This window comes from Nomascus leucogenys, chromosome 6 (genome assembly GCF_006542625.1).
Source record: "Nomascus leucogenys isolate Asia chromosome 6, Asia_NLE_v1, whole genome shotgun sequence".
Lineage (NCBI taxonomy): Eukaryota > Metazoa > Chordata > Mammalia > Primates > Hylobatidae > Nomascus > Nomascus leucogenys.
In genome coordinates this window covers 52,580,162-52,594,635 of record NC_044386.1, presented here as the reverse complement: position 1 = coordinate 52,594,635, position 14,474 = coordinate 52,580,162, and the positions used below count along the sequence as shown (strand labels likewise).

At 35.1% G+C, this 14,474-nt stretch overlaps 1 protein-coding gene across 2 annotated transcripts in view; it reads right to left on the bottom strand.

Moving 5' to 3' along the window:
* Window positions 1-14,474, bottom strand: part of CEP152 (centrosomal protein 152) — a 71,800-nt gene that overhangs the window by 30,397 nt on the left and 26,929 nt on the right. For both annotated transcript variants that reach the window (XM_003266890.1, XM_003266891.2), the window contains exons 11-14: window positions 13,605-13,696; window positions 12,660-12,823; window positions 3,983-4,187; window positions 447-572 (exon numbers count right to left, since the gene is read on the bottom strand). In XM_003266890.1, coding sequence (XP_003266938.1) covers window positions 447-572; window positions 3,983-4,187; window positions 12,660-12,823; window positions 13,605-13,696 — 587 coding nt within the window. The remainder of the gene's footprint in view (window positions 1-446; window positions 573-3,982; window positions 4,188-12,659; window positions 12,824-13,604; window positions 13,697-14,474) is intronic.

Sequence of the window (14,474 nt, the reverse complement as noted above, 5' to 3'; positions counted from 1 at the left end):
CATTTATTTGACAAGTCGCTTTCTGACAGGACTAAACGTGTAAGTTTTGTATTTACTTTGAAATATATAAAATGAAAATATTTAACCAGAGAAGTATTGGCTAGCTGATGCCTTAAAATAAGTCCCAGAATTCAATAATCTTCAGCAACCATCTAAATAAGCAAAGTTTTACTTCTGGGTCAAGAGCTGGCTAAGGAGGAAAGAATACCTCTGTCAGCCATGCTACCACAGAGAAAGAGAACTGGAACTACACTAGCTTACCTTCCAATGAAACTAATAACCAACAGTTCACTAGTAAAGGGAAATAACTGGAACTCAGAATCACCTACTAATATACTTGTCTACTAACTCACATTGCCTCTTTATTTGCAAAAACTCTATTATATCCTTTGTATTTAATGAGGAAATAAAAATTATCATAAAATATAAAAAATATTTTTAATCACCTGATTTTGTTGTTGTAAAACTTGAATTTCATTTTTAAGCAGCAGAATATCATCTCTGACAATATCAGAAGTAGAAGACTCAGGCCATAATTGATTCTTTGGTTTTTCTGAGGTATCTGTTTTAGTCTGAATATTAAAAAGTCAAAAGTTTTTCAAGTTTTAAAAAATTCTAAGTTTCACTTTGAAATAATTCCATACTTAAAAAAAATTGCAAACAGTACAAATAATCTCCATATAGCTTTTACTCATCTTCCCCCAATATAACTATAGCACAGTGATCAAAACTAGTAAATTAACACAGATGCAATACTATCAAGTAATCTACAGACCTTATACAAATGTCTCCAATTTGCCCCAAATGTCTGTTTTCTGGTCCAAGATCAAATCCATGATTCTGAGTGGCATTTAGTTGTCATGTTTCATTAGTCTCCTCCAATCTAGGACAGCTCTTCAGTCTTTCAAACCCATGATGTTTTCTAAGAATACTAACCCGTTATTTTGTAGGATGTTCCTCAATTTGGAGTTTTTAGGTTTATTAAAATCAGGTTATGCATCTTTGGCATGCATGTCAAGAACTGATATGTGCTCTCTGCAGGAGACACACGATATCACTATGTCTCACCACTGGTAATAATCAATTGAAGGTGGGATCTGTCATCTCCATTGTAAACTTACTATTTTTTGTTTTACAATAAATGATAAGTTATCTTACAGGATACTTTGAGACAATGCAAATATCCTATTTCTCATCATATGTTCTCCTACTAAGATCAAGCATTTATCCTATTTCTGTATGTATTCATTTATGTCAGCATTCACTCATGGACATATATTTTATTCAATACATACAATTTTTAAGACTCATGATAGACTTTGGCAAATTGCTTTCCAGAAATGCCATCCAAATGTATACTGTCAGGTAGTACATGGGTCTGCCCATCTCTCTTTGCCTCCAATGGCAGTGATTATCTTTAAATAATTATCTTTGATGGGAAAAGAATATCTAACAATTGCTTTTATTTGTATTTCTTGTGTCACCACCAAAGTGGAACCTCATATACCTTCATTGTTCATTTGTTTTTCCATCTTCCCAGATTTATCTGTTTATATAACTTTGCATATTTTCCTCTTACTGAGTGTTTTCCTTATCTACTTTTCTTTTTATTCATTGATGGGGGTTACAAAGATTTTAAAAATATATCTACTCCATTCACTTGTTGTGTACCTGGACTCTGAGCTCTTTGCCACAACACAGTGGCTCATCCCTGTAATCCGAGCACTTTGGGAGGTGGAGGTGGGCAGATCACTTGAGCCCATGGCTGAAGTAACTTTGAGAAAAATCAGAGTTTAGATATAGACTACCAAGAATTCACTATGGCAATACAGTAGCTGGACAAAAAGAAGACTCAAAGATGAGATAGTTATTCCTTCGATCTATTGATCAACCAGACTACAGAGGGAAATGGAAAGGCTAAAAAACAGCACAATGCATGACCACTATCAACTGCTACACATGATAAAGTGTATCTGTATAGCAAATGCCATTAGCAACTTTAATACAGAACAAAGAAAGCACCAAGATATCTGAGCTAAGGTTCGGACTCAAAATCAGGTTTCTAGTATCCTAAATCTTAGAGCACTCCCACCAAAATGCTTAAACTAATAAACTCTAATGTCTTAATACAAATTGAGAAACAAGCTTTCATTCCCATCCTTTTAAAGAAATGTAGGGCAACAATGAAAACAGCTTGATTTAAAGATGTTAAATGAGCAGGGGGCAGGGCGGGGAAGAGTCTCTCTCATTTGTTGTTAATATTAAAATCTATGTTTTAGTCATCAAATGTAGTTAGAAGAGGGAATCAGACTGGAAAAGATTTTGATAGCAAAAACACTGTTTTTCCAAAATATAAATTAGCCACAATTAAAATTCCACAATAATTAGCACAGAACATTATACATACTTTAGCAGAACTGTTCTAATGAACACAACTCTTAGTTTAAAGGAATAGGACATAAAACAGTACTAAAGAAGGAAGTAAACAATTATCTCCACCCAGGAGGAAAAGGAGTACACTACCCACATTCCTTTTCCCTCTTCTTTTCCTTTTCTTAGTTATTAGGTGTTTTATATATTATTTTCTATTGGGAGTATAGATGGCTGACAATTTGTGAAATATAGAAGGGTAAAAAAAAGGATCTATAAAGGAGAGCAGCCCTAAAGATCTCTGTGATAGCATGATCTTACAGAAATATCTTTGACTTACTTATTAGTCATGTGTTTAGTTTCAATTTGTCTGAAATTGGCTCTGTAAACTCAAGTGTCACAAAGTGCTCCAGCTTCATTTTCCGAACTGAAGAATACAGAGGTGGATTTCAATGACTGACATAACCAGATTTTGTGCCTTTCCCATCTGTACCACCACCACTATGTAATATCTGTACCATCATCACTATATAATTAATGTCCTCATATAGAAAGACTTTTGTTGTAAGAACACGGACCAGGAAAATCTCATAGAAAATACTAAAGGATTTCTATGGAGGATTTATTTTAACTAGATTTTAGAGCACTGTTGGTAAAAGCCAATCTTAAAGAAATGCAGATTCCTTGTTACAGAGAATACTTCCTTGTATTTATAGTAAAGGAATTTTACCTAATTGGTATCTCAATTACTAGGTGCCAAGAGTAACCAGAAAAAACATACAGATGCTTTTCAACTTACAATGGGTTTATCGCCTAATAAAACCATTATAAGTTGAAAATATCATTAAGTCAAAAATGCATTTAATGCATCTAACCTATTAAAACCATAGCTTAGCCTGGCATACCTTAAATGTGCTCAGAACACTTACAATAGCCTACAGTTGGGCAAAATCATGTAATGCAAAGCTTCTTTTATAATAAACTGTTGAATATCTCATGAAATTTATTGAACACTGTACTGAAAGTGAAAAACAGAACTGTATTACAGGTACTCGAAATATGGCTTCTACTGGATGCATATAACTTTTCCACCACTGTAAAGTCTAAAAATTGTAAGTCAAACCATCCTAAGTCGGGGACTGTCAGTATCCCTTTAAAAATGGTATTTCCTTCTTTAAACTTTACTTTTAAAAATGTCAAACTCCTGAAAGCCAAAGGTTTATTAATTTAAAAAAGTGTAAAAGGGCTGGATGTGGTGATTCACACCTGCAATCCAACACCTTGAGAGGTTGAGGTGGGAGGATTGCTTGAGCTCAGGAGTTTGAGACCAGCCTGGGCAACATTGTGGGAACCTGTCTCTACAAAAAATTTACAAATTAGCCGGGCATAGTGGAGTATGCCTGTGGTCCCAGCTACTCAAAAGGCTGAGGTGGGAGCATCGCTTTAGCCTGGGAGGTTGAGGCTACAGGGAGCCATGTTTCCACCACTGCCCTCCAGCCTGGGAGACAGAGTGAGGCCCTGTCTCAAAAAAAAAAAAAAAAAAAAAAAGTGTAAAAGTTTTCTTTATTGAGCCTTTTAAAAATGGTTTTTTAACTCTATAGGCTTTACAGACCTCAACCTCAATGCTTTTTTCATCCTTCTTCACTGGGTGGAGATCTTCAATTTTCTTATGACAGTCTTTGAGGTCATTTTGTAACTGAGACACCAGACGACGCTTCATTGAGTTGCTACCCAGCAAACGCTGTACTTCTGCCTTTAACTTCAGAATGAACTCATCTTTTGAAAGCTCTTCATTTGGGTCTTCTTGTTGTACAATGCTAATGGAGAAATTGTGATTTTTAACATTAAATCAAGTAATAAATCAGACATGGTTATTCCCTAAAAGCACTGACCACAGTGGTGAACATGTTTTGTCACCTATACAATTATATACTAGTATTTCAAAACAATTTTAAATGTTGTCATACACAAGGACTATCACCTTTGCCATGTCTCTATATACAGAAATACGTTTATTCACAGGAAGAGCCTTCTCAAGCTTAGTCCTGCTGCTCACTGTAAGTAGCTTAGAAATGTGAACTTTGACATAATTTACATTTCTGTTATTGGAAAATTGCATGCTGTATATACATGCCCTTTATGACTCTAATGGAAACAACATAAATATTAAGGAAGAAAAGAATACTAAACACTAGCCATCCTAACCAACAATTTCTGTTATTTTTTTCAACTTACTAAAACACAAGTCTGGGTGAATATCTGAGTAACTAGAAAAACACAAAAATAAAACCATGCTAATTTAAACCCAATTTTAGTTTCAATAAATTTAAAGATTGAGAGATTATCTGCTTCCTTGCCGTAATGAATTAACAAGACTAACTTTATCTTCCTTCTTAAAAAACTAGCAAACCAAATAAAGCAAATAAAATAATAGTTTTCAATCACTAGACAACAGGCAGCACAGGCCAGGGATTCCTGAGAAAAGGAAAACAAACAAGGTGAGCTCTAAGATTACCTCAGCTTTCTGCCTGGAGAGTGTCCAGGCCATAGGACAGGGAGGTGAAACCCAAACAGAGCCCAGTAATCTCACTGAGTTTCAGAGAAAGAATTCAGAGTTTGGGGAGGCCAGAGTGGCTAGAATATGAAGGGAAGAAATACTGGGGAAAAAGAAGCTGCACAAAAAAAGAGCTCTGGAGATCTATTGTCTATGTGTGGCTAGGGAAAAAAACACAGGAAATGAATAAGGCTGGGAATATGTTGTGTTTCAATGAGCCATAATGCAAAGACTTCCTAATTTAAAGGGCATCAAATAATACCTTAGTAGTGGGGCTAAATTAGCCCCAGATTAAAGCCTTTTCTAAACCTGATGTAGTAAAGCCTGTAAAGAAAGCTTTGAAAGGATCAAACTGATTCCAAGTAACTTGTGTGTCACAGAAAAAGTACAACAGTATTTTTAAAAATACAGTAATATCCAGCACCCAAAACAAAATTCAGAATGTCTAGCATTCAATCAAAATTTATCAGGCATACAAAGAAGTAGGAAAAAAATATGAACCATACCAGGAGAAAAACCAATCAATAGAAACTAACCCATCAATGACACAGACAATAGAATTAATATATTTCATATGTTCTAGAAGGTTAAGGAAGATATGAACATGTGAAGGAAAATGGAAGGTATAGAAAAGACCCAAATTAAACTTACAGAAAAAATTATAATATCTGAAATGTAAAATATACTGGATGGGGTTAATAGCATATTTAAAACTGCAGAAGATCAGTGAACATATAGATATAGCAATAAAACTATAAAATTAAAAACAAAGAGAAAAAAGACTAAAACAGAAATACACAGAACATATTACATTTTCCAACATGTGTAACTGAAGTCCCAGAAGAGGAGAGGGATGGAAAACGTATTTGAAAAAATAATGGCCAAATTTTTCCTAATTTGATGAAAATGAAAACCCCACAAAACCCAGAAGTTTGGTGAATCTCAAGAAGAAGAAACACAAAGAAAACCAGCATACATCACACCAATGTCAGATTGCTGAAACCCAGTGATAAAAAGAGAGTGTAGGAAGACTCCTGGAGAGAAGAGAACCAGAGAAAGGAATCCTGAATTCTGTGTATAAATTTGTACAAGCCTCAGTCTAAGCCCTGAACTATGCATGTACAGGGCAACCCTCAAACCAGCATATCAAAGATTTTAAAAACTTAACTGAAATTTAAACCACACATTCAAGTCTCACAATGACTAACCCCCCCAAGGGATGCATACACAGGTTAGATTCAAAGCAATGTGGCAAAGGCTTGGAGAACCGAACTGAGATTTAAAACACTCATACAAATTCACAATGTCTAGTATATAATCTAAAATTACTTGACATGCAACTAACCAGAAAAATGTGGCCAGTTCTTAAGACAATCAATAAATGATCCAAATGCTGGAACTGTCACTAAAAGAGTTTTATAAGTTTAAAGTAGCTATTATATCTCTGCTTTATGAAGTAAAGAAAAAGATACCTGAAGTGAATGAAAAAACAGGAATTCTTAACAGAGAAAGAAAAGTGATATAAGAACAAAATAGAAATGTTATTAAGTAAACAAAAGTTAAAAAAAAAAAACCACAAAACCTTCACTAGATAGGCTCAATAGAGTATAGAGGACAAGAAAAAAAGGAGTGAACCTGAAAATAGTCCAGTAGCAATTATGCAAAATAAAAAGGGAAAAACTATAGAAAAAAATGAACAGAGCCTCAAGAAACTGTAGTATAATATCAAAAAATCTAACATACATGTAACCGGAGACCCAAAAGGAGAGAACAAAGACACAGAGACAGAAAAGGTATTTAAGGAAATTAATGGCTGACATTTTCACAAATTTAGTGAAAGACATAATAAATTTATATATTCAAGAAGCTCAGAGAACCCAAAATGAGATAAACTAAAAGAAAAACACACCTAAACATATCATAATCAAAGTACCAAAAATTAAGGAAAGAATTCTTAAAGCAGCAAGAGAAAAAACTACATTACTGACAGAAACACTAATTCAAATAACAATGAATTTCTTCACAGAAACCATTGAGTCCAGAGAGAGTGGACCAACATAGCTTTAATGTGCTGAAATAGAAGAACGATTGGTCAGGAATTGTATAATAAATATAAGGATATTTTCATAAAAGGCAACAGACTGTCAGCAGCGGACATGCTTGAGGAGAAATGGTAAAGAAAATTCACAGAAGATCATATTATACGATTCTATTTATATGAAATGCACAGAGCACTCAAATCCATAGAGACAGGAAGTAGATTAGTAGATTAGTTGTCTGGAGCTGTGGAGGCAGGAAGAGGTAATGGGAATGACTGGTAATAGCCATGGAGTTTCTTTGTGGGGATGTTGAAATGCTCTAAAATTAGGTGTGGTGATGACTGCACAGTTCTGTGAATATACGGAAAACCACTGAGCTGTATTCTTTAAGTGGGTGGCTTTTATGGTATGTGAAATAATATCTCAATAAAACAGTAAAAAAAAAAAAAAAAGAAAAAGAAACCCAAACACCTTATGAGTTTCCTTTATATGAAGGCAAATCTAATAATCCGTAGTACTTAGGTGTGAATAACTGGGTATTAAAAAGCTAAGGGAAAAAAAAAACGGAAAATGATTGCCCTAATAGATAAGATAGTAGTTAGCCTCAAGGTTACAATAACAAAGAATATGGGCAGCTCGTGGCAATATTTACTTCTTGACCTGGGTGGTGGTCCCACGAATATTCACTTTCAAATAATTCATTAAGCTATATATTTATGTTCCATGTTCTTTATACAGTATATTTCACAATTTGAAAGATTTAAAAAGCAAAATAAAACTATAGAAAGTACTAGAGAAATACCTTATTTTTAAATATCAAGAAACCATAAATGAAAACAGTGACAGATCTAACTATATAGAAATTATAAACAGGAAAAGTGATAACTCTCAATACTGGCTAGGTTAACAAGAAAATAGGGACAGCCTCAGGACGTGAGTAATAATGTAAACTGTAGGGCTGTTTAGTAACATGCATCAAATCCCTCAAATAAGTGCACACCCTTTAGCAAGACAATTATTCTACTTCTTTAGGAAGTAATCAAAGATGTGAATAAAGACTTGACTACAAGGATGCTTATAACAATGATATTGCATTATTTACAGCAAAACTTTTAAACAGCCATTTAGTAGCTAAACTGGTTCATTCATCTACATAGTCACTAAAAGTAATATATAAAAATATTCACTGATATTCAAAGATTTCAGAATATACTAGTAAAATGACATTATAAAGAAATACTATCAACATTATTTTATCTTTTAGAAACATACAAAACAGGTGATGTGGAAGTTTTATACTGAAATATTATAGTGGTTTTCTTCATGGGAAGTAAGGTGAAATTATTGGTGATTTCTATTTTCTTCTTTTTTAGTCCGTATTTTCTAATTTTTTCATAATGGAGGATTAAGTTACTTTTGAAAAGAAATAAACAGTTGACAGTATCTGCCCTTATGATGAGGTGATGAAAGTCTCTGTGGTCTTTCTCCACAAAACCCCTGAGAAAAACATAATCATAAGAAAATCATCATATTCCAATAGAGAGCCTTCCTACAAAATCCTAATGACTGTCAAGGTCATCAAAAACAAGTAAAGTCAAGAGAAATCTAAGGAAACATGACCCCTAAATGTAATGGGGTAGCCTGGTTGGGATCCCAGAACAGAAAAAGTATGTTAAATAAAAACCAAGGGCATGTAAATAAACCCTGGATGTTAATTAATAATAATATACCAATATTAGCTCATTAATTGTAACAAATGTACCATACTAACATAAGGTATTAGTAGGGAAAAATGGGTGCAGCATATTATATATAGGAACTCTGCATAATATAAATTTTTCTGTAAATTAAAAACTATTCAAAAAATATTTTTTTAAAAAACCTTTATTAGAAAAAAAAATAATAATACCTGAGTTAAATGTTTACTCTTCTTCAGTTTTAGATGATTCCAAATAAAATCTTAGAATATTGTGTGTGGGTGTGTGTCTGTGTGCGTTTGTGTGTATGGGTGTGTGAGACAGAGAAAATGAATAAACTATTAGGTAGGCTTTTTAATGTTATAAAAGGAGCTTTTGCAATACAAAATGCAACTTTTGCATATGTAATATATATATATTGTGTAAGTAGTCTGTCTATATACATAGATCTTATTTAAACCACTTCTATTTCCATTGAAGTAGAAAATATAAATTATAAGAAATATAAAATATTTTACGATATAACTTCCTGTGCTATAAGACATGGTGAACTAACCTTAAGCAGAATGATTATTTTGCTCAGTTAACAAATTATGCATCCCTAATTTCTTTTCTTACTGAATGCTGACCACTGAAATAGCACATCCTGTACTCCTAGAGGGAGCCAAGTCAGAGAGAGAGAGAAAGTGCTTGCTAAAATAATTTTCTCTTCTTTCCTCAAAGGGGAAAAAAATCAGTGGTGGTGACCAATCCTGAAAAAGGCTCACTACTGAGCCCTATGGAAGTCAGTTCTCCTAAATCCAAATAAACTGTAGTCCCTTATGAAGCCTGCTGAGAAGACCAAAGGGAAAAGGCATTCCACTTGTTAAATGTTTATTATTTGAGCTTAGCGGCCAACTATAATAAGGGAGAGAGGAAGCTGTCTGCAAGTTGCATGCAGATTTAGCTACTCAAATTCCATGAATGTAAAATAGAACGTTGAGGCTAAACCCTTAAAATTTACTAGGCAGTAGCTTGAGAGAGGAGGTAGTTGGTAATAAAAGCTTGTAGCCACCAATATTTGGGTCAGTGATTTGAAAGCAACCCAAGTCAACAAAGAACTAAAATTCCCAACACAGGAAAATTATTGCTTCCTCTTATTCTAGGAATCACAGTAGACCAGGGGAAAGGGACAAATATCTTCTCCTTTATCTCCTTTCAATTTGATCTGAGTATAATTGCTTTTAGTTTTCCACGAAGCCAAAATATCATCTAATAAACTGCTGGTGGGTGGAATGACTACAAGCAAAACATTTCTTTGCTTATCTTGTGCTTCACTGGATGTCTTTTTGCCGAGCCTCAGTGACTAATCACACTGTGCTTTATTCTTCACTTTCCCACTGAATGCGTCCATCATTCCTTTTACTATAATAATGATGTGGTGTCTCAGGTTTATTATCTATAGGAATGTGCTTTAAGATGAGTACAGGAGGCCGGGTGTGGTGGCTGAAGCCTGTAATCCCAGCACTTTGGGAGGCCAAGGTGGGAGGATCACCTGAGGTCGGGAGTTCAAGACCAGCCTGACCAACATGGAGAAACCCCATCTCTACTAAAAATGCAAAATTAGCCAGGCATGGTGGCACATGCCTGTATTCCCAGCTACTCAGGAGGCTGAGGCAGGAGAATTGCTTAAACCTGGGAGGCGGAGGTTGCAGTGAGCCAAGATCACACCATTGTACTCCAGCCTGGGCAACAAAAGCAAAACTCCATCTCAAAAAAAAAAAAAAAAAAAAAAAAGATGAGTACAGGATTTTGGCTATGAGCACTAAGTAAATAGAAAGTGTAAAGGTAGCAGAATATGTTTTAATAGACATCAAGAAGAAGTAACTATTTGAAAAGATAAACATACATAATCTATTATTTATCCAATTCCCAGACCAACTATAGCAGAAACTAAAAGTAATCACAAATTGGAGAAAAATCGTTTTTAGCATGAACCACATCTTTAATCCTCAAAAATACAAGACATGAAGAAAGGAGTTTAAGGCAAAAAGGTTTAACTGACATGTAAATATGAACAGACAGACAACCGAGCCTTTCTCAGGAGTTTGGGTTCACGTACTGGTTCTGCTACTAATTGTCTGCCTTACTGAGTAAAGGACTTCACTCTGGTTTTTCCAACTCTCACATGTTAATATTGGATTTGATATTTTTCACAAGGTTGAGAATCAAGAACATTTTACAAAGTATGTATTAAATTAATATAAAATTCATGTGACTTAATATAAAATCTGATCAGTGATATGTTTTAATCAACCATCTACTGAATAACAATAGTAACAGCCATCATTTATCAACTGCCTAATATATGTTAGAATGTGTTACATGAGGCCTTTTATATTCATTATTTTAATCCTCAGTTTAACCTCCAAGGGATTTTAAGCTTGACAAGAAAACAGGCTCAGAAAAGCTAAGAAATTTGCCCAAGCTCACAAAGCTAGTAATAAAATGGCAAAACTATTATTCAAAACAATCTGGATCTAAAGCCCGTGCTCTTTCCATTAGCCCCTTAGAATTAATCTGGCATTAGCAGGACATGAGGCATTCACAGCAGTGAATTTTCCAGGTGACTATATTAACATTTTATGTAAATCTGTCTAAAAAAGATATAATGCACTTCGTTTTTTGCTTTAATTTACTAGCCAAACTGGAAGCCTTTCTTTGACAACTTGGGATCATAAATGTGGATATTTTGATGTGGATCAAGCATATGTAAACGTGTAGAGCTATTTGCTGTGATACTCAGCAACTCCGGCCTGTTGGGTTTCCATAGTTTTCTCCTTGCTAAGGCTGAGCTGCTGGCCGAAGGATGGATACTGTCTTTCCCAACCCTTGCCCTAGCCCTCTGCAGTCGGTTAGGAAATGAGACAATTCATGGAGTACAAATAAATCTAAGTCAATATGGTCCCGGGATAAGAACTTGAAGGTGGCTCCTACTAAATACATCATATAATCCAGTTCTGATATTTTCTTCTTTGCTTCCTTCTGGATAGTAGTGCTGTGATTTGTAGGGAGGAGAGTCCCTGAAGACAGACCTCTAGATAAATGGAGCCTTACTAAACCAGAATAATACCATCTTCTTTCACAGTGTCACCTGATCACTTTATATTTCAACTTACTGAATCTCATCTTACTGTTCTTCAAATGAGATCACAGTCTCAAAATACGTAACTTCTAAAACCTATCGTAGAGCAAACTTTTCAGGACATTTATATATTTGTATTTAGTTGTGTAATACCTGAAATATAACATGTATTAAACACTCTCAGGAAACTATAATTCAATAATGATGACAAACTCCGTCTTAAACTATAAACAAAAGGGTGGTGGTAAGGGCCAAACGCATCCAAAAATCTTTCCTTAACCTAAATACAATCTCTTCCAAACACTGTATCTCTCTTCCCTATCCAAAACCAGTACAGGAAATGTGTAAATCCCACCTCTATACATCAAACATAACATTGAATGCATAGCACTTAGTTGTTTCCAAGAATGTTTCTTTCTCCCTGACTGGAAAACACGTAAGCTCCCTGTGGGAAGGACAGTTCCTATCTCATTTTTTGTACCCTATTCCCAGAGCCTTGTATAGCACCTTCCACGCAGCAAGTGCTTCTAAAGTCCGTTAAGTGTTCAATTCTCCTTCTACAACCACCACTACTCCCTCCCCAGTCAGTCTCTGGCAGGAGTGATAAAATACTTCCTTCTATGAGATTGCTAAAATACCTGTATTAAGCAGTAATATAAAAGACAGAATCTGTACTTTAAAAGGTCATAGTAAGGTTTCTAGGAAAAATTAATGTATATTTTTCATATTATCACTGATAAATGCAAGCTATCTGCATTCAATACACAGTGTTAACATATGAAAATAATACGTTCTCACCTTAAAACAGATACCATGCATCATCAGTATTACTAATGTTGGTTCTTCTACAGTAAACTAAAATATTCTTTCCATACCTGGTAACTTTGGATTTTTTCCAGTTGACCTTTTTAATACCCAAATCCACATATGATTCAGTGAGTTCTATATTTAATTCTCCTTCTGAGTCACTTGGATGTATTCCTAGTTTTGCAGCAGATTCATAGAGAGAAATTTCATCTTTTAGTTCCGTTAATTCTTCCTACAACACAAAATTATTAAAAATAATTTTCATTATTTTCCTATATGAAGAAATCAGTCATTCTATGTCTCAAAATTTGTTTTAATGATCAACAGAAGGCAAAAACACTTCTTCAAATATATTATTAATATACATTATACTTTATAAAGGCCAGCATATATCAGGTTTTCAAGTAAAGCCTAAATGAATAAATGAATGAGAAAACAAACATAAGGATTTCCTGTCACATCTCTGTCTCTTAGATTTGGTCCTCCATGGAAAGTGGCGTGTTCCTTGGGCTTAAATGCTGATAGTGGCACTTTCCAGCTTACTAGAGTACAGGACAAAGTACGCTGGTTTGCCAAGAACGGGTTGTACTTTAGCATGCCAGTGGTGAAAAGGTGGAGGTAACAGTGGAACTCTTCTCCCATATTTTCCTCCCCCTCCAGTGGAAAATGTAAATAGCACTGTTGGAGGATATGAGAGAATTGCAGCAAAATTCAACATTCCCCACCCCCATAAATGAACTGATCTATGGGATACACCCAAAGATAAAAGGACGTGCCACTTGAAGGAGGTGGCAGGCAGGCTGGCAGGAAGTGCAGGGCCTTGGCTCTGCAATTAGACAGACCTGAGTTTGACTTGCCAACTGTGTGAAGGAGATGGTGAACAACTCCCATGGGCTGGTTTGAAGGTGGTCCAACCACCTCTATTATACACAGAAACCCAAGATTCAAATAGGTGATGTAACTACCGCTTAATTCAGATACCCATAGAGTCTCTTCTAAGTGGCAACACTCACTTGCAAAGCCTTGTTCATGTTTTCACTCATAGCATGTGCCTTCTGTGCTTGCTGCAGCTGGAACTGTAGCTGAGCCACCTCTTGTACTGACCCTACAGAGGAAAGAACCATAGGATATACTGAAAAAATGTAAGGGCACAAAGTACTTATGATCTACAGAAGACTTGAATCCACTGAGGCTACAGAAAGTAAAGTTCTGCTTTATTACTACTGTCTCTTTAGAATACACAGAGCCCGTGGGACCCAGAAGGCATAGGTCTGGGCCAGACATTTTCCAGATTTAGTATGGCATCCCATATGACCTTGGGCAGTTAAAGGCATGGGCTACATGACTTTTTACGAATCATGTAGCCACATTTACGAATCATGTAGCTACATGACTTTTTACGAATCGAATCAGCCACATTTACAGACCTTAACATTCCAGAAGTCCTTTAATAGAAGCATAGCACTCCAACTCATGGAAAGTCGAAGAAAAAATTCTTTGGAACCCATTTCCACCCTGCAATAAGAAAACTATACCGTGCTGCCTTTAACTTCTTTGTAGATGCTTTTTCTATCCAGCATCCCCACCTCCACATGTAAATGAAGTGTATTAGGGTTATAATTCTGAAACTTTAGAAATCTAATATTTTAAATGTACTGGGCAAGGTGGTGGGGGGACTGTTCCCAATTTTAAAGGGACATTATTAGGTTTCAAAAGGAAATGACCATCTGGAAAATGATCAAGAGAAGCAATGATGGCATAAAGAACATAATATTTTCAAAGCATTTAACAGCCAGGAAAAAGGCTCACCAAGTAATGCCAAATGAAAACAAAGGCTATAAAACTAAACAGGGAGGGGCCCTTAATAAAGCATAATCCAAATT